This window comes from Ranitomeya variabilis, chromosome 4 (assembly GCF_051348905.1).
Source record: "Ranitomeya variabilis isolate aRanVar5 chromosome 4, aRanVar5.hap1, whole genome shotgun sequence".
NCBI classification, from domain to species: Eukaryota; Metazoa; Chordata; class Amphibia; order Anura; family Dendrobatidae; genus Ranitomeya; species Ranitomeya variabilis.
The window spans coordinates 35906940-35927049 of NC_135235.1; the positions used below are offsets into that span (position 1 = coordinate 35906940).

The window sequence follows — 20110 nt, forward strand, 5'->3', positions numbered from 1 at the left end:
AAGGAGAATGAAAAAGTAAAAATACCTTATAATGTGATTATAGGAAGGTCTTTAGTGGACTAAGAGTGTATGTCCTTAAAGGCAAGGTTAAATTATTGTTCAACAAATTTTTGCACTTAGTAGAATACCCGGTTGGGTAAGGAAAGTTAATTATAGCATGTTGCTATGATATTTAACCATGTTTTGTAACGTTCAAGTGTCCTCACCTCCCATAAAGGGAAGCTTGTTCAAGTATACTTATTGTTATTGCACTCAACCAAACTGTATGTCTTTTTGCTAAACTTGTATTGTTGTTTTTCTTCCCAGTCCCGGAGTACTGTGTTTAACCAGGGGGGAGAGCAGCGCCCCAGAGTCCTGGTCGTTGCAGTACTGTGGCTCCACCACTATGGGGAGCTATGGTGCGTCCGATGGCACTGAAGGAGTTCATCTAATCAGGTATCACAGACACCAATACATTTCACAGCCGGGCCTCCGGGGGGAGCTAAGGGTGCTATTCATTAGGCCACTCCCCACCATAGTGGGTAAACTGGGGGTCAGGCAGGAAGTTAGATCAGAAAGCTGACTGGGTTGGAACCAGGCAACACCTTGTGGCAGAGGGTGTTGTAGGGGAAGATACAGTAGGGTCTCTGTCAGGGGTGGGATCCTGACAGAGGCTTGGCAACGAGAACGAACGTAACGGGACCGTGCCTGCTCCGGGTAGCGGCGGTGCCCAAGAAAGGATTAGAAGAGAGATAGATTGTGCTGAGTGAGAAACGGGATCACGCAAAGGAGAAATGCCAGTAGGAGTCGTGCTGTAAGACCGAAGCAACATCCTACTGAGGCGCAATACCGGTGGCCGGAACGCTGAGGGAGTAGAACAACATTCAGCTTCAAGCAATACTCCAAACAGCGGCAGGACAGTCAGTCTCAGGCGGGCTGTCTAACTCAAATCACCTATGAAGTCTTGGGAGGCAATTGTGGGAGAGGGGCGTCTCTAGGGTCCCGGAAGAACTCCAGGCCTACCCGTCAAACGGGTGCCGTTCCTACCCGAACCTCAGGGAGGGACGGAGGATTAGCAGAACATCATCTAGTCGAGTTGTGAGGGAACATCAGAAACAGACACAACAGTTGTGGGGTACTTTCCGTAAGCACAGCAGGGAAGGACTACAACACATAGCGCTAGGGGGAAGGCACAGATTTCCTCCTGTGAAGAGAACTCTGGAAGTGTCATTGGACCGGCCGGACTTGCGCAGCCTGGTGAGCCGTATTCTGGATTGAGGACCCAGAGATCTTCAGTAAAGAGGTAAAGAGACTGCAACCTGGTGTCCTCATTATTTATCGCGACCTGCACCCCACAACTGCACCGTTACAACACCACTTATTGCACCGGACGTCCCCCACTGACAGACAGGGCCACGGGCCGGGTCTAGCCACCGTGACAACCCCAGGACTGAGATCCCAGAGGCCCGGCTCCGGGTACCCCTCGGCCCTGCGGCGGTGTGGGGGCGCTCCACTGACCATGTACAGTGACATGCAAAAGTTTGGGCACCCATGATTGAAATTGCTGTTCTTGTGAACAGTTAAGCAAGTTCGAGATGAAATGATCTCTAAAAGGCCTAAAGTTAAAGATGACACATTCCCTTTGTATTTTAGGACAAAAACATATATACTATCACAGCTTGTAAGCGCTTTTTGCTGCCAACCAAGAGTCTTTCAATTGTTTAAGAAATTTTCATCCATTCTTCCTTGGAAGATTCTTCCAGTTCTGTGAGATTCCTGGGTCATCTTGCATGCACTGCTATTTTGAGGTCTAGCCACAGATTTTCAATGATGTTCAGATCAGGGGACTGTGAGGGCCATTGTAAAACCTTCAACTTGACCCTTTGGAGGTCGTCTTTTGTGTATTTTGATGTGCGTTTAGGATCATTATCCATTTGTAGAAGCCGTCCTCTTTTTCAACTTCAGCTTTTTTTTACAGATGGTGTTATGTTTGCACCAAGAATTTGTTGAAATTTAATTGAATCAATTCTTCCCTCTACCCATGCCATTGGCTGCAACACAACCCCAAAGCATGAATGATCCACTCCCCCATGATTCATGGTTGTTGGTGAGACATTCTTTTCCTGAAATTCCATGCCCTATTTTCTCCACACATACCTTTGATCATTGTGGCCAAAGAGTTGCTTACTTTTGACACTGAGTTTTATGGTGAGGATGCAAGACGACTCTTCCATGAAGGCCATATTTGTGCAGATGTCTCTGAACAGTAGAACAATGTACCGCAACACCAGTGTCTGCTAAATTTTTCGGAAGGTCTTTTGCAGTCAAGCAGGGGTTCTGATTTGCCTTTTTAGCAATCCTACCAGCAGCTCTCACTGAAATTTTGCTTTGTCTTCCAGACCTTATCTTGACCTCCACTGTTCCTGGTAACTGTCATTTCTTAATTACATTTTGATCTGAGGAAAGGGCAACTTGAAAACACTTTTCTCTCTTCTTATAGCCTTCTCCTGCTTTGTGGGCGCCCATCATTTTCAGAGTGCTAGTCAGCTGCTTAGAAGAACCCATGGCTGCAGTTTTTTGCCACAAAGTTAGAGGAGGCTGGGTTTTTAGAAATCTGGGAAATTTGCATCGCCTGGCCTTTCCTAACAGTGATAGTGAACAAGCCATCACCCTAACAGGATAATTAAGGTCTGAAACCTTTTTCAAAGTTATCTGAGCACACAAATCTCCAAGGCTGCCCAAACTTTTGCATTGGCCCATTTTCCTTTTTGTAATTTTAAAAATGTAAAAAATTACAATATATATTTTTTTCTTTTGCCTAAAATACAAAGAACATGTGTCATCTTTAGCTCTTTTAGAGATCATTTCATCTTCAACTTACTTAACTGTTCACAAGAACAGTCATTTTGACCAAGGGTGCCCAAACGTTTACATGCCACTGTAGTTACAAAGGAGCCTATTAGAAAGAAGGTGCAGCTCAGCAGTCCTTTCCCACGATGTGATGGGCTATATTGAGAAATGGCCACAAGTCAATGCTCTAATTAGCCCTAATGGGATAAGGGGATTGCACTTGCTGGCCAGGAGGTCAATATCTTACAGATGGAATCAAAGAAGGTCTGCAATCCTTGGTTTCTCATCTGTAAGACTCCTAGCAGGCGCTGGAGGTCACAAGCTATCAAGACCATATGGAAGTTCAATCTTTCTGATAGAAGTCAATAGTGGCGTATCTTCGAGCTTGCGGCCCTAACGTAAAATCTCCAACAAGGCCCCCGACTATTAAGGTTCTTTAATAGTGTTGATCTTCTCATATGGGTCAAAAGGACCTTTTGGGTTCCTCTAGGCTCCAGAACCCTAGTGTGGCCAAAACTCCTGTACCCACCATAGTTACGCCCCCGGTAGACAACCCGGTGGTTGACGACGATTGATAAAAAACCTCACTGAGCCCTTATATCCAGGCTATCTTACTTACCTTTGGCGTCATACTTAGAAATGTGAGGTGAGGTGTAGCATTGGAGAGGACCACCCTACTGAGTATCTCCGTTCCATCCTGTAGGACTACGCCGGTAGCATTTCCTTTGTCGTCTACCAGGATCTGCTCCACTGCCTGTATTAAAAAAGAAACATAATGCAGTAAAAGACTATTATATGGATGGCCCAGCCGTAAGGGGGTTGTCCTAGGCATAGAAATTGAGTGACCCATCTACAGGATAGATAATCAATAGGAGATTGTGGGAAGTCTGAAACCCGATGCTCCCGCCAATCTGCTGCTTTTTACTCCGGCAGCTGTTAGTAGATGGCAGCAGATGTTCATGTTAACCGAAGCTTTGCTCAGCCGCTCCATTCAAAGTGTTTATATCCAGACTCCACAGGATCAAAAAGCCACTTATTGTCAAGGGGTCTGGGTGTCGGACCTGCCCGGATCTGCTACTGATGACCCATAATGCAGATAGCTAATTAAATCCCTATGCTGGGCAGCCCCTTAAAGATAAGTCATGAATATCTAATTATTGGGTATCCGCCACCAAGAACGTTCATGAGATGTTGTTCCGGCACTTGCATGACATTATTATGCCCCATAAGTACTGTAGCCAATCAGCGGCCAGTAATGGACTGCAGCGCTCACACCTACCCCAGTAGTTTTGTCTGAGGTGAATGTGAATGCTGCAACTGTTGATTGGCTGCAGCGTTCACGTGGCACAACGATGTCATGCCAGCGCTGGAAGACCTTTTTTTTTTAAAACGGGAATACAGCATTTAGGAAGACGTTGTCTACAAAGTGGATAACCCCTTTAACGATCAGTATACAGACGTACCTTTTCTGTGTAAATTTCAGCCCCTGATTCCTCCGCAGCTTTGGCGATTGCATTGGAGACCATGCCCATTCCTCCTTCTACGTAGGCCCACGATCCTTTCTTCCCTTCCAATTCTCCCATGACGTGATGGAGTAAAACATACCTATAAAAGCACGACAACAGAAAGTCATAACATCAATTTAGGGCAGAGTAGTTCTTGCCGCTTTATACATTTTTTTGAATTTTTTAGCCTAAGATCACACCCTTCTGCAATGGCAATTGGTGCAAAAATTATGGCACAATTTGGGCGCAGAGTGTTGCAACTCACACCGTACTCCAAAGTACACAACGCATTTTTGATAGCCATACTTCTCATTGAGCAAATCAGAAAAAAAAGTGTCATAAATGGGTAATAAATGTGGTGCAAGGTACGTCAGCTTTTTGGGGAAAATTAACTACGAATTGTGGCATATTTAGCTTAGTTACTCATTTACAGTATGTGCCCACCTATAGGACTTATATACAGGAAAGTGCTCAGGAATGTATAAATCTAAACTTAGGGACTTTTTGCAGTTATTCAGGAAAACTTTGCTTTGCTTTGGGGGCTACAAGCAAAACTCTCCTTGTTACACAATGGAATGAAAGCGTTTTTTTTACAGGCGCAGACGAGGGTTTATAAGAGCGGTCATTCCCTATCATCAGAACTGGAAGGAGCAAGACGCTCATTCTTTATCTGATTGTGATGATTTAATGGCCGACATGAACGAACTAATCGGTAGCAAACTGACTCGGGTAAACAGAGGATGTGCTGCATACACCCTGTATGGGGTCAGAATGATCGTATTAATCATTGTTCAGTCCCCATACAGAGCCATGGAAACAAGGCCATTAATGAGCACAGATAGACTTGTAGTCAACCACCTCTTGTTCAAGGGTAACGACTGGCCAATAGAAATGTATAGAAATATTGGACGTGATCTAAGGAATATGTTTTACCTGGTGTAAATTCTGCTTTTCTCTTGAATCCGGCATAGTTTTTATTTTGCTCCTGCCCTTCTCCGTTCCCAAGTTATGGCCTCCTCTTTCCTGTATATACAGGTAAATCTAGCCTTGGCAGGCAAGTGGGCGTAGTCTTCCACTCTTCTCTGTGGCCGTCTCCTTGAAGACCAACCCCACTTGGCTAACAAGACTACATATATATATATATATATATATATATATATATATATATATATATATATATATATATATATATATATATATATATATATATATATATATATAAACAGGGGAGAGAGAGAGGGCCATATCTCAGGAATGGAGAGGGACAGGAACAAAAGAAAGACATCCTCGAATTCAGGAGAATTCAGGAGAAAACAAGTACAATAATTACAAATTTAGTGATAGGTCCCCTTTATCCCTGGTTAAGAAACAACAAATTTAATTAATTAAAATAAAATTAGTAAAACATTTCTGTAATAACGTTACACGCAGTTTTGCCTCTTCTTACTTAGCATTATGGCTTCAACCACTTTTTTGGCAAGCGATCGAAGGTGGGCAGTGAGACCATAAAATGTATCACACATACCCACTACCAGGCGTGGATGGACAGGACATCGCTCCAATCACTGCATCGGTGGCCAAGGTACACTTCAACGGTTCAGACTCAAACCATTCATCCAAAATCTATCAAAAGAAGAAAGCAACCGAGCTACTACTTTGTTTTATGAAGTCAGAGAAAGTTCCAAAGTCTGGTGCAAAGTTACAGTTCCAACCAATCAAATATCAGCTCTCATTTTTAAATGGGCATTTGAAGATGAAAGAAGTGATGTGATTGATGACTGTGGCAGTGGATACAGTTGGGATACATTTTTAGGAAGGAGCGCACCCTAGATACCTAGTTATAACATAGCCAATCACTTCTTCAAGGCCACAATGGATCATTCTCTTCTTTTATATAGTGCTCTGTATAAATGAGTACACCCCCTTTGAAAAGTGAGATGTTAATCAATATCTCACTGAATACAAGAACAATTTTCAAACTGAAAATTTGGACAAGACTGGGTTTCATAGAACTTATTTTAACCCATAACTTTCATTACAAAATCTTCAGTTTTACCAAAATTAGTTAATACACAAATGAGTACACCCCACATTAAAATCTACTACATCTAGTTTTTTTGTAGGACCTCCATGATTTTTAAGGACAGCACCGAGTCTTCTAGGCCTGGAATGAACAAGTTGGCGATATATTGTAACATCTTTTGAAATTCTCCAGGAATGAGCTCTTTTAGAGCCTGGATGCTGGATGGAGAGTGATGACAACTTGTCTCTTCAGAATTCCCTATAGTTGTTTGGTTGGTTCATAACAGGAGACACTTGGCCACAGAGTTACTTTCGCTCTGTTCTCCTTCAGAAATATAACATATGTGAGTTTTGGATCATTGTCATGAGTGACGGCGGTGTCACGATATGGCATGAAATATCATATAGGTTTAGTTTCTCTTGTCAGCCCAGGATGTGGGCTAAGAAACCCCCTCTTCTCTTTTACTTCAGAGTTGAGCTTGCCTTTCCACTGTGCATGGGGGAAGAGAGTTTTATTGACGAAAGGCATTTACGACCGGCATTTCCTGTAGTAGAAAGTGCTCAGCTTTAACTGTTAGAGAAGATTCTAGAATCATGAAAGTCCTTTGTTCTGTTTTTGTAAGATATGAGGCAAACGATTTAAAATACGAACACAAAAATATATCGTCATAATCACACTCGGAGGATCTACCCATCCCTCAAAACACAGGTTTCTAGCTCCATCTGGTACAGAGGTAGGGATTTCTCTGTCAGTGTGCGTGACAGGTGGGACATGTTTGGTCTCACTGGAATGCCGGCGATGATACGAGATGAATGAGGGGTATGGTGCGATTATGATAGGTTCAGCAGCGGAATTACAAGTCTTAGAAAGATTTAGCTTATACTTAGTCAGAATGTAGAGAGAGGAGGGTCTGGGATAGCCAGCCTTTTTGGTGATGTCACCGAGCTAAGCTATAACTGTTTTGGCCGGACTCCAGCAGTGAGTCTGTTGCTGGAAGAACATGTGGGTCTGACCTGAAGAGCTGTACCTCATGCATTGGGATTTTTGGGAGCCCCTCCCACTAGCATGGTGTTTGCCTGAACTGATATGAACTAAGAACATGTGAGTTATCTTTTCTTCCTTTAATCCTTTTATTTTCATAATTACCTTGTACATATTTGCAATTGTCTCATTTGTAACATCTTTGTAAAATATTTTTATAAAAAGCACTGCCTACATTCTGTGGGGTATATTATTTCATGCCAGTCCTTTCTCCCTGCTCTAAAAACGTACCCTAAGTCTCTTGAAGGGAAATTACGCTACTGTTTTGGGTTATCTCCGGACCCGTTTAATCGGAGCTGGTGGCAGCTAACCGTGTGCCGGCTTTTGGGGGGTCACTGTAGCGACTGCGGCTTGATAATTATTGTTCCCGCCTGAGTGGGAGTAGTTATCGCATCGCTGCAGCGCGCCCAATAGCCAGTACATAGCAGGCAGCCTTTCTGGCGACTAATTACCCTAGGTGCAGTACCTAATCTGACCTGAGAGTACGGGGGGCGCCAGAGAGCTGCAAGTGTTGAGTGAAACTGTAAGCGGGATACACAAATCCCTGCAGTTCATGGTATATTGAAGAGCAGTGGGATACCTAAAATAAGCCCCTGCTGTAAACTAAGAGGTCAATAGCATTGTGTGTGTTCTTTTCATCACATTGTGGCAGTGGAGGAATAACTAGGATAAGCCCCCTGCACATGTGATAGCTGTCTGCTGGTCTAAAGTCACCCCGATCCGTGACATATTGGTGGCAAGGCAGTGGGATCTTAGAGCATTAGTGATTTGGTTTGAGCCATCATTCCTCTCACTAAAAACTTGCAGAAAGTTCTTGCGAGAACTCTGCGCAAATAAGTTTGGGAGAACGAACTCAGTGCTTATTAGTTGAGAGACAATTGTGTACTGGTAATTATCCCCTTCCTTTCTCTTCGTTTTTCTATCCTATCTTTTATTTGGCAACCATGGTTGTGCTGGGAGAAACCTTTTATAAGAAGCAGTCCAAGGACACTCTTATGGCCTTGTGCATGTCACAGCAGATTGACTGTACAAACAAAACCAAGGCTCAAATGGTCGCTGAACTGGTGCAATTTGAAGCAGACCAAGCCAGGCCACAGAGCCCAGAGGCCGCAGAAGCCGGCACAAGCGAACATGGTGCTGCAGCAGGGGTCCACCCACTGAATGCCGGCCCGATTAGACATCAGGGCGGATTGGACCCCCACCTGCTGGCGGTCTTGGAACTACTCCCCGCTGATGACCGTGATGGACGTCGGCAGCTGATCCAGCAATACCAGGAGCGGGAGCACCAGCTGCAGATGGCCCGACTGCAAATGCAGGGGTCGTCCCAGTCAAGTCGTGAGCCCAGCAGCGCTCAGACACCGAAGCCCCGGCCCGACCACTTTCCTGTTATGGAAAAGGATAGGGACTTGGACACTTTTCTGCGGGCCTTTGAGAAAGCCTGCAGACAGTACCAGCTGCCTACACAAGAATGGGCACGATACCTGACACCAGGGCTGAGAGGAAAAGCTCTGGAGGCGTTTGCTGCCCTCCCTCAAGAACAAGATGGTGACTATGAGGCTATCAAGCAGGCCCTCATAGCCAAGTACCAGCTTACGCCCGAGGTGTACCGTAAAAAGTTTCGGACCCTCCAACGTGGCCCACACGACAGTTACAGTGATGTGGTGCATGGACTGGGGACCCACTTTGACCAGTGGACCCAAGGACTGTCAGTGACCACCTTTGCACAGCTGCGAGACCTGATGATCAAAGACCAGTTCTTCCATCTTTGCCCAACTGAGGTGCGACAGTTCGTGATGGACAGAGAACCCAAAGACGTGACGAAAGCAGCGCAGATTGCCGATGCCTATGAGGCCAACCGTAGATCGGAAGTGCGGAAGCCAGTCACCACCAGCTGGAGAGGGGGTAAGCCTGCATCCAACGCCAGTACCCCTGCCAGCCAACCTACCAGAGGTCCTGTCCCCGTGGCCAACAGCACCAGACCTACCACCGAACTTCGCCAGTGTTACCACTGCAGGCAGACTGGACACCTCAGTCACCAATGTCCAGCCAAGCAGAAGAACCCCTCATCCAAGGCCCCAGGGCCTAATGCAGCAGTTCTTTTGGTGGGTGGTGTGGCTGGGAGGGGGTGTGATAACGTACAGCATGTCATTGTGGGAGGTCATGTTGCTACAGGCCTCAAGGACACCGGGGCTGAACGAACCCTCATCCGACCCGAACTGGCGGCCCCTGAAGAAATCATTCCGGGGTAAACCCTAACTGTCACTGGGATTGGGGGCATCAGCTGTCCCTTACCGATGGCCCGGGTTTATATTGATTGGGGCGCCGGGAGCGGGGTGAAGGAAGTGGGGCTGTCTGATAATTTGTCCACTGATGTTTTGTTGGGGACTGATTTGGGGAGGTTGTTTGCATACTACGTCCCTGACACCCCTCCCCAATCTACTAATGAGGGTAAAGTTAACCCTGATGATGATGGGAAATCGCATGTGTTACCTGACCATGCTTTATCTTGTAATGTTGCATCTGATAACCATTTTTTCCCTAGGATTGATGGTGAAAATGTTGTACCTGTGCCAACTGTATCTGATAATGATGTTTCTGTGAAAGTTGATGTGTCCATAGGTACAGGAGTGCTCAGCCACGTCGCTCTGCGGAGTGAGACGGCTGAGGAACCCCTAGCAGGGGCAAGTGTCGGTGCTACAAGAAATGGGGAGATACATGGGAACCGTGAGGAAGGTGATGCCATGCAATTGACCAGTGCCACCGAGGAAGGTAACTGGCCCATAAGTAGCAATGCTCCTGAGGTAATGGGGGTGGATGGGGAGGTAGAGCCCATAGCAGCGTCGGCTGATGGGTCTGTAGAAACCCCCGGGGAGACGGCCTACGTAGCTGCTGTCACCCGCAGTCAGAGTGCCCGGAACGCAGATAACTGTCTGCCTCCCGGACCCTCCTCAGTCATCAGTATGACTGAACCAGAGGTGGACCCAGAGCAGGTCCCAGAGGGCTCCCGTGGGGAAGGGACCCTGACGTCGCTTCTGGCTTCCCCTAGCCAGGAGTTTCAGGCCGCTCTGCACACAGATGCGAGCCTAGAGAGTTTGAGACAACTCGCCGGGACGTCATTCTCTGAGACTGATAAGGAGAAGGTGTTCTGGGAAGGAGGAAGGTTGTACCGGGAGACAGTACCCGGAGAATCACAAAAGGAGTGGTTGAGGAAAAGACAGCTGGTCGTCCCACAGCAATTCCGGGGTGAGTTGTTGCGGATTGCCCATGAGATCCCGCTAGCTGGACACTTGGGGATCAGCAAAACTAAGGCCCGGCTGTCTCAACACTTCTATTGGCCTAAGATGGGGACAGATGTGTCAAACTACTGCCGCTCCTGTGTCACCTGTCAAAGAGTGGGGAAGGCGGGGCCTGCTCTTAAGGCTCCCCTGATCCCTTTGCCAGTGATAGAGGAGCCTTTCCAGAGGATTGCGGTGGACATTGTGGGCCCGCTGGCCGTCTCCAGTTGCTCTAGAAAGCGATATATTCTTACTGTGGTAGACTACGCTACCCGGTACCCAGAGGCAGTAGCTCTGTCGTCAACTAGGGCAGATAAGGTGGCGGATGCCCTGTTGGCCATCTTTTCACGGGTAGGATTTCCCAGGGAAATGCTTACTGATCGAGGAACCCAATTTATGTCTCACCTAATGGAGGCTCTCTGTAAGAAAATGCAGGTGAAGCACCTGGTATCGAGTGCGTATCACCCACATACCAATGGCTTGTGTGAACGCTTCAATGGTACCCTCAAACAGATGCTACGCATGCTGGTTGAGACACAAGGGCGTGACTGGGAGCGGTACCTCCCACACCTGCTATTCGCTTACCGAGAGGTTCCGCAGGCCTCGACGGGGTTCTCCCCCTTCGAGCTCCTGTACGGCAGGCGAGTCCGGGGACCCCTTGGGTTGGTAAGAGAATCCTGGGAAGAGGAGCCGAACCCTTCTGAAGTGTCCATAGTGGAGTATGTCATGCACTTCCATGACAAGATGCAGACCTTGACGCAGTTGGTGCATGACAACATGACGCAGGCTCAGGCTGATCAGAAGCACTGGTACGACCAGAACGCCCGGGAGCGGACCTACCACGTGGGTCAAAAGGTGTGGGTGCTGGTTCCTGTACCAACGGATAAGCTTCAGGCAGCCTGGGAGGGCCCGTACGTTGTCCACCAACAGCTCAACCCGGTCACCTATGTGGTCACGCTTGACCACGCTCGGGGTAGGCGAAAGGCCTTTCACGTCAACATGATGAAGGCTCATCACCAACGTGAACCTTTCGTCCTACCGGTCTGCAGCGCACCCGAAGACGGGGAGGAAGACGCCCTCCTGGACATGCTGGCCCAAGCCAAGGCCCGTGGGTCCATTGAGGACGTGGAGGTAAGCGCCTCGCTAGATGAACCACAGCGGTTGCAGTTGCAAACCACACTGGAACCCTTCCGGGTCGTGTTCTCCAACCGGCCTGGAAGGACTGAGTTAGCGGTCCACGAGGTGGACACCGGGAATCACGCCCCACTACGGCAAACACCCTATCGAATCTCTGACCAGGTGCAGCAGATTATGCGCCAGGAGATCGATGAGATGTTACAGCTGGGGGTGATTCGACGGTCAAAGAGCGCGTGGGCCTCACCTGTAGTTCTTGTGCCAAAGAAGGACCGGACCACCCGGTTCTGCGTGGACTACAGGGGGCTCAACGCCATTACAGCCTCTGATGCGCACCCAATGCCGCGCATCGAGGAGCTGCTGGAGAAGTTAGCTGGCGGAAAATACCTGACAATAATGGATCTGAGTCGCGGATACTGGCAGATTCCCCTGAGCCCTGAGGCACAGGAGAAGTCCGCCTTTATTACACCCTTTGGACTGTACGAGTCCACGGTCATGCCCTTCGGCATGAAGAATGCCCCTGCCACTTTCCAGCGGATGGTCAATCTCCTGCTTCAGGGACTGGAGAAGTACGCTGTGGCGTACTTAGATGACATTGCCATCTTCAGTCCCTCCTGGGATGAACACCTGCAGCATCTCGAGGAGGTGCTCGGGCGAATTCACCGAGCAGGACTGACTATCAAGCCTGGAAAGTGCCAGATGGGCATGAGGGAGGTCCACTACCTGGGGCACCGGGTAGGCGGAGGCACCCTGAAACCGGAGCCTGACAAAGTGGGCGTGATCGTGAACTGGCCCACTCCTGGGACCAAGAAACAGGTGATGTCCTTCCTGGGCACTGCAGGGTACTATAGGCGCTTTGTGCAGCACTACAGTAGCCTGGCAAAACCTTTGACGGACCTCACCAGGAAGAAGCTACCCCACATCGTCAACTGGACAGTGGCTGTGAGGGGGCCTTCCAGGCGTTGAAAACAGCACTGTGCAACACCCCTGTGTTGAAAGCAGTCGACAGCAGTCGACCGTTATTGGTACAGACCGACGCCAGCGAGTTTGGCCTCGGTGCTGTGCTCAGCCAGGTTGACTCGGAGGACCAAGAGCACCCCGTGTTGTACCTGAGCCGGAAACTTTTGCCGAGGGAAGTGGCCTACTCCACCATTGAGAAGGAGTGCCTGGCCATAGTCTGGGCCCTGCAGCGCTTGCAGCCCTACTTGTACGGTCGCACCTTCACTGTGGTGACCGACCACGACCCTCTGCGCTGGCTAAGCACCATGTGTGGAACCAATGGCAGGTTGCTACGCTGGAGCCTTGCCCTTCAGCAATTTGACTTCACCATTAAACACAAAGCGGGCAAAGAGCATGGTAATGCAGATGGACTCTCCCGCCAGGGTGAACCCACGGAGGTGCGCATGGAGGCATACCAAGAGGTTCTGCCGCCGTAGCGCACGCTAAAAGGGGGAGGTGTCACGATATGGCATGAAATATCATATAGGTTTAGTTTCTCTTGTCAGCCCAGGATGTGGGCTAAGAAACCCCCCCTTCTCTTTTACTTCAGAGTTGAGCTTGCCTTTCCACTGTGCATGGTGGAAGAGAGTTTTATTGACGAAAGGCATTTACGACCGGCATTTCCTGTAGTAGAAAGTGCTCAGCTTTAACTGTTAGAGAAGATTCTAGAATCATGAAAGTCCTTTGTTCTGTTTTTGTAAGATATGAGGCAAACGATTTAAAATACGAACACAAAAATATATCGTCATAATCACACTCGGAGGATCTACCCATCCCTCGAAACACAGGTTTCTAGCTCCATCTGGTACAGAGGTAGGGATTTCTCTGTCAGTGTGCGTGACAGGTGGGACATGTTTGGTCTCACTGGAATGCCGGCGATGATACGAGATGAATGAGGGGTATGGTGCGATTATGATAGGTTCAGCAGCGGAATTACAAGTCTTAGAAAGATTTAGCTTATACTTAGTCAGAATGTAGAGAGAGGAGGGTCTGGGATAGCCAGCCTTTTTGGTGATGTCACCGAGCTAAGCTATAACTGTTTTGGCCGGACTCCAGCAGTCAGTCTGTTGCTGGAAGAACATGTGGGTCTGACCTGAAGAGCTGTACCTCATGCATTGGGATTTTTGGGAGCCCCTCCCACTAGCATGGTGTTTGCCTGAACTGATATGAACTTAGAACATGTGAGTTATCTTTTCTTCCTTTAATCCTTTTATTTTCATAATTACCTTGTACATATTTGCAATTGTCTCATTTGTAACATCTTTGTAAAATATTTTTATAAAAAGCACTGCCTACATTCTGTGGGGTATATTATTTCATGCCAGTCCTTTCTCCCTGCTCTAAAAACGTACCCTAAGTCTCTTGAAGGGAAATTACGCTACTGTTTTGGGTTAGCTCCAGACCCGTTTAATCGGAGCTGGTGGCAGCTCACCGTGTGCCGGCTTTTGGGGGGTCACTGTAGCGACTGCGGCTTGATAATTATTGTTCCCGCCTGAGTGGGAGTAGTTATCGCGTCGCTGCAGCGCGCCCAATAGCCAGTACATAGCAGGCAGCCTTTCTGGCGACTAATTACCCTAGGTGCAGTACCTAATCTGACCTGAGAGTAAGGGGGGCGCCAGAGAGCTGCAAGTGTTGAGTGAAACTGTAAGCGGGATACACAAATCCCTGCAGTTCATGGTATATTGAAGAGCAGTGGGATACCTAAAATAAGCCCCTGCTGTAAACTAAGAGGTCAATAGCATTGTGTGTGTTCTTTTCATCACATTGTGGCAGTGGAGGAATAACTAGGATAAGCCCCCTGCACATGTGATAGCTGTCTGCTGGTCTAAAGTCACCCCGATCCGTGACATGCGGCATCTTCTCTTTCACATTAGAGCAGGACATCTGTAAATTCATGATGCCATCAATGACATGTAGCCCACGATACCAGCAGCTCGTGCAAGCCCCACATAAGGACACTGCCACCACCATGTCTAACTGTAGGTACCAGGCATTTTTCTAAATTAATTTTTCTAAATGCATGGTGCCTACAGTGAGACATGGTGGTGGCATTGTCCTTATGTGGGGCTGTATGAGCTGCTGGTGTTAGGGAGCCTACATGTCATTGATGGCATCATGAATTCACAGATGTGCTGCTTTATAGTGTGGGAGAAGATGCCGCCATTACTCCATGACATTGGCAGACAAGCACTTTTCCAACACGACAATCATCCAAAATTCACATCTGTTGCATTTCTGAAAAAAAAACAGTTTGAAAGTGATTCAGTGACCCAATGTCTCCTGATCTGAACCCAACCAAACACCTAAGGGGAATTTTGAAGATACAAGTTGTTATCACTTTACATGTAGAATCCAGGCTCTAAAAGAGCTCGTTCCTGGAGAATGACAAAAGATAGATGTTGCAATGTGTCACCAACTTTCTCATTCAAGGCCTAGAAGAATTGGTGCTGTCCTTAAAACTCATGGAGGTCATACAAAATACTGGATATAGTAGTTTTTATGTGGGGTGTACTCATTTTTGCATCAAGTAATTTGAGCGAAACTGAAGAATTTGTAATGAAAGTTATATCATTAACCTTAATTTCATGTTATGGGTTAAAAAAATATTCTATGAAATTCAGACTTGTCGTCAAAATGTTGGAAACTGTTCTTGTGCTCCGTGAGATATTTATTAGAAACTTATTTTTCAAAAGGTGTACTCATTTATGCTGAGCAGTAAATATATATGTGTGTATCTATACATATAATATATTCTACATATAATATATTATATGTAATATATTTTACATATCTATATAGAGATATGAGCCCTATAAATAACTCACCACACTCACCACACAGGCATTATCTAAACCACTGGCAACAAAAGTTTAGACCATAAGTGAAAATGCTCAAATTGTGGCCAATTAGCCATTTTCCCTCCTCGGTGTCATGAAGGTCTCAGGATGTGTCGCACGCACCCATAGACTTGTACGGGTGCGCGTTATCTGAATTCCGGAGCCACTCGCAGAATGCAGCAATTTTCTTTTTTCTCAAAATAAAAAATATCATCGGGGGCACAGGCGCAGTCAAAGAATGCCGTATCTCCCAACTTTTAAAGACAAGGGGGGATTTATATTGTCATTTTTCAGCTATTTAATTCCCTTAGTTTTCGCATCCACAAACTGTACAGCAAAGGCTGCATCGAAAAGATGCACTCCTATTTAACTGATTTGAATGTGGGCTGCTTTGGTTTGTGAGCCAGGGATGTTATTCAGTCTCAGTCTGGCTCTGGCCGCAGGTCAGTATTCCAACATGATAATGACCTCAAACACCCCAAACACACCTCCAAGACGACCACTGTCTTGCTAAAGAAACTGAGGGTGAAGGTGCTGGACTGGCCAAGCATGTCTCCAGATATAAACCCTACTGAGCATCTGTGGGACATCCTCAGACAGAAGGTGGAAGAACGGCAAGGTCTCTAACATCCACCAGCTCCGTGATACCGTCATGGAGGAGTGGAAGATATTTCCAGTGACCACCGGTGAAGCAATAGTGACCTCCATGTCCAAGAGAGTTAAGGCAGTGCTGGAAAATAATGGTGGCCACATAAAATATTGACACTTTGGGCATTTTTACTTAGGGATGTATTCACTTTTGTTGCCAACGGTATAGACAATAATGGCTGTGTGTTGAGTTATTTACAGGGCACCAAATTTACACTGTTATACAAGCCGTACACTGACTACTGTACATGATATCAAAGTGTCAGATCTTCTGTGTTGTCCCATGAAAAGATATTATGAAATATTTACAAAAATGTGAAGGGTGTACTCACTTCTGTAAGATACTGTTCGTATATTATGTCACTCAGTATATACATTTCAGTTTGCTTACCTTTGATATTGGAGCTGTAAGGACTTCGTAATATTTCGGAAGTTGACTCCCCAGTGTTATTCCTACCGTAGGTGAGTAGAATAAGTAATAGTTACCAGTTAATCTATGTATATATCGCCTCTGTGATTGTCATTTACCAACTACTGCTAACCTGAAAATCAATAGCTAATACTAAATTATGGAATTGTCTGCCATATACAAGATAAAGGGACTAATACCCATGCAGAAGCCAATGTCACACACACCCATTGCTGATATTAGCCAATGTTTGAAAAGCGACATTTGAAGCTGAGATTTACCTTAAGTCCCATTAATTTATATAGGGCTCGCACCCCACATCTTACTGCATTTAAATCATAACCAGTGTGTATGACCCCCTCATCATGCCCATAAATGAATATAGACCCCTGAACCAACCCTCAGACCTATGCAGAACAAAGACTAGACCCTCTAAACTAATACAAACCCCAGACCAGACCCTCTAAACTAATAAAGACCCCAAGGCCAAACAATCTGAACTAATACAGTCCCAGAACAGACCCTTTAAACAAATACAAAACCCTAAATCAGATCCTCCAAACTAATATTTTCCCATCAACCTAAACCCTCTAATCTAATAAGGACCCAAGACCAGACCCTGTAAACTATACATACCCCAGACCAGACCCTGTAAACTAACACATACCCCAGACTCTCTAAACTAATACATACCCCAGACTAGAGCCTCTAAATTAATACAGACCCCCCCCAAACAAGACCCTCCAAACTAATACAAATTACAGACCAGGCCCTCTAAACTAATCCAGAGCTCCAAACTAGACCTTCTAAACTATGAAAGACTCATAGATCAGACCTGCAAACCCACACAAACCTTTACTAATACAGACCCCAGAACATACCCCTTAAGCCATATGTGTCAAACTTTGGCTCATGGGCCAAATCTGTCCTTCAGGGTGATTATATATGGCCCATGACATCATATCGAATACTATGTGGGGCCCATTATACTGTATGCAGGACTATATAGGGCTGTCAGGACTCTGAACATTTTTTATTACCTTTTGTGCATTACTGCCCTTTTCCAAGATGGCGTCTTTGGTCTCATGTGCACTGTGTCTTCCTGCTATAAAACTCCACCGCAGCCTTCAGTCTGTGCTAGAGTATTCTGCCTTGCATCCAGCTCCTGATCTCTGATTACTCCCTGGCTATATACCTGCTCATGTGAACCTGTGTGGTGATCCTGCTACTCTGCTCTGAGTTCCTGCTGCATACACCAGTTCCAGTAATCCTCCTTCATCTGCTGCTCGTGTTTACTTCCATCTGCATTTGCTGGACATGTAAGCTGTTGCTGCTCTGCAAAAACCTGAGACTATTACCCAGGCCTCCCTGGTTGAGCTAAGATATTATTTGAACTGCCTTATAAGCATAGCTATCTGTGTTTGGACTAAGACAAGGATTTATTCGTGTCAAGTATCCTCAAGAATAACTGTGCTTCATAGACTTTCTGCGTGATTGCATTTTCCTTTGAAGTTTCCTATAGACTGTTAAGCTGCGTTTATTATTTGCACCAATTGTTGTGGACTTGAGTTTCTCTCTGCACCTGTTTGAATCACCGTGTGATAATATAGACTTTACCACTTATAAAACTGTGTCCTGTAGTTGTCTTGTTCCACGCAAAGAGTCTCCTGAGTTATCCCCTATCATTATTACAAGGGCCCATTATATTGTGTGGAGGGCTGTATGGGGATCACAGTTGGGGAAGAATACTGTGTTGGGGTCACCATACTTTGCCGGGGGAGTTGAGGGGAGTACAGTAGGGTCATCATACCGTGCGTGTGGAGTGTACTGTGGAGGAATTCACTCTGGAGGTATCGTGTTTGGGGGGCACTTTTATTCGCATCATACTTTATGGGGGCAATGAAAGGGCAATCTAGGGGCTTCAACAGGAGGAAAATTACTTCTGTGACCCCACCAAATATTAAGGGATTTTTTTGGACTAGGGAGAGACCCAATTATAGATTCTGCTTTGGGACCCCATGATATCTTTGTACGCCTCTGCCAGCGAGGAAATACCCAAAGCTCCGACCATGTGGTCTGTCTCTTAAGATTTATTAATTAAAATGTACTTTGTTTGAGGAACGACCCCATTATGTTTGTATCCATATTAGATGTTATGGAAAAACTTCCTCAATTGTACACATTTAGTTTTTATAAATATCGAAAGTTGCCCGGTGACTTTGTCCAAGTTTTTAATTTTGTCCCTCTGTGTATTTGAGTTTGACATCCCTGCTCTAAGGGTACTGTCACACAGTACCATTTTGATCGCTACGACGGTACGATTCGTGACGTTCTAGCGATATCGTTACGATATCGCAGTGTCTGACACGCAGCAGCGATCAGGGATCCTGCTGAGAATCGTACGTCGTAGCAGATCGTATGGAACTTTCTTTCGTCGCTTGATCACCCGCTGACATCGCTGGATCGTTGTGTGTGACAGCGATCCAGCGATGTGTTCGCTTGTAACCAGGGTAAACATCGGGTAACTAAGCGCAGGGCCGCGCTTAGTAACCCGATGTTTACCGTGGTTACCAGCGTAAACGTAAAAAAAACAAACAGTACATACTTACATTCCGGTGTCTGTCCCCGGCGTCTCAGCTTCTCTGCAGTGTGAGCGCCGGCCGGAAAGCAGAGCGGTGACGTCTGACGTCACCGCTGTGCTTTCCGGCTATGGCGCTTACACAGTGGAGAGAAGCAGAACGCCGGGGACAGACACCGGAATGTAAGTATGTACTGTTTGTTTTTTTTACGTTTACGCTGGTAACCAGGGTAAAAATCGGGTTACTAAGCGCGGCCCTGCGCTTAGTTACCCGATGTTTACCCTGGTTACCGGGGACTTCGGCATCGCTCCAGCGCCGTGATTGCAACGTGTGACCGCAGTCTACGACGCTGGAGCGATAATCATACGATCGCTGCGACGTCACGGATCGTGCCGTCGTAGCGATTAAAATGGTACTGTGTGACGGTACCCTAAGGTAACAGACCCCTGAAGTAATCCAGCACCAGGACCAAACCTGTAAAGGAATAGGGCATTTAAATAAATAAATAAATAAATAAACAGACCCCAGACCAAATAATCTATAGTTATAAAGGCCACAGGCTATAACCCCTAAAAGAATACAAATCCCAGACTCCTTAATGTAACAGATACCAGTCCAGACCCCTATTAACAAATAGAAACCCTAAAATAGAAGACCCCTCAAAAATACCAACCCCAGACTAGTGCATATGGTCCCCTGACCAGGCTTAAAAATTAATACAGCACCCAAACAAAACCCTTAAAGGAGCAGCCCCAAGTCCAAACGTCGCTAACAAATAGCTAGAAATACCGACCCCAGATCAGACCCCATTCCCTAAACAAATGCAGACAC

At 46.4% G+C, this 20110-nt stretch overlaps 1 protein-coding gene and 1 long non-coding RNA gene across 3 annotated transcripts in view; one reads left to right on the forward strand and one right to left on the reverse strand.

Annotated features, from left to right (window-relative positions):
* PYROXD2 (pyridine nucleotide-disulphide oxidoreductase domain 2) overlaps positions 1–20110 on the reverse strand; it is an 85698-nt gene that overhangs the window by 36627 nt on the left and 28961 nt on the right. For both annotated transcript variants that reach the window (XM_077257043.1, XM_077257044.1), the window contains 4 exons: positions 16683–16744; positions 5860–5957; positions 4293–4434; positions 3449–3583 (listed from right to left, as the gene is read on the reverse strand). In XM_077257043.1, coding sequence (XP_077113158.1) covers positions 3449–3583; positions 4293–4434; positions 5860–5957; positions 16683–16744 — 437 coding nt within the window. The remainder of the gene's footprint in view (positions 1–3448; positions 3584–4292; positions 4435–5859; positions 5958–16682; positions 16745–20110) is intronic.
* Positions 1–20110, forward strand: part of LOC143768360 (uncharacterized) — a 50169-nt gene that overhangs the window by 9810 nt on the left and 20249 nt on the right. The window lies entirely within an intron of this gene.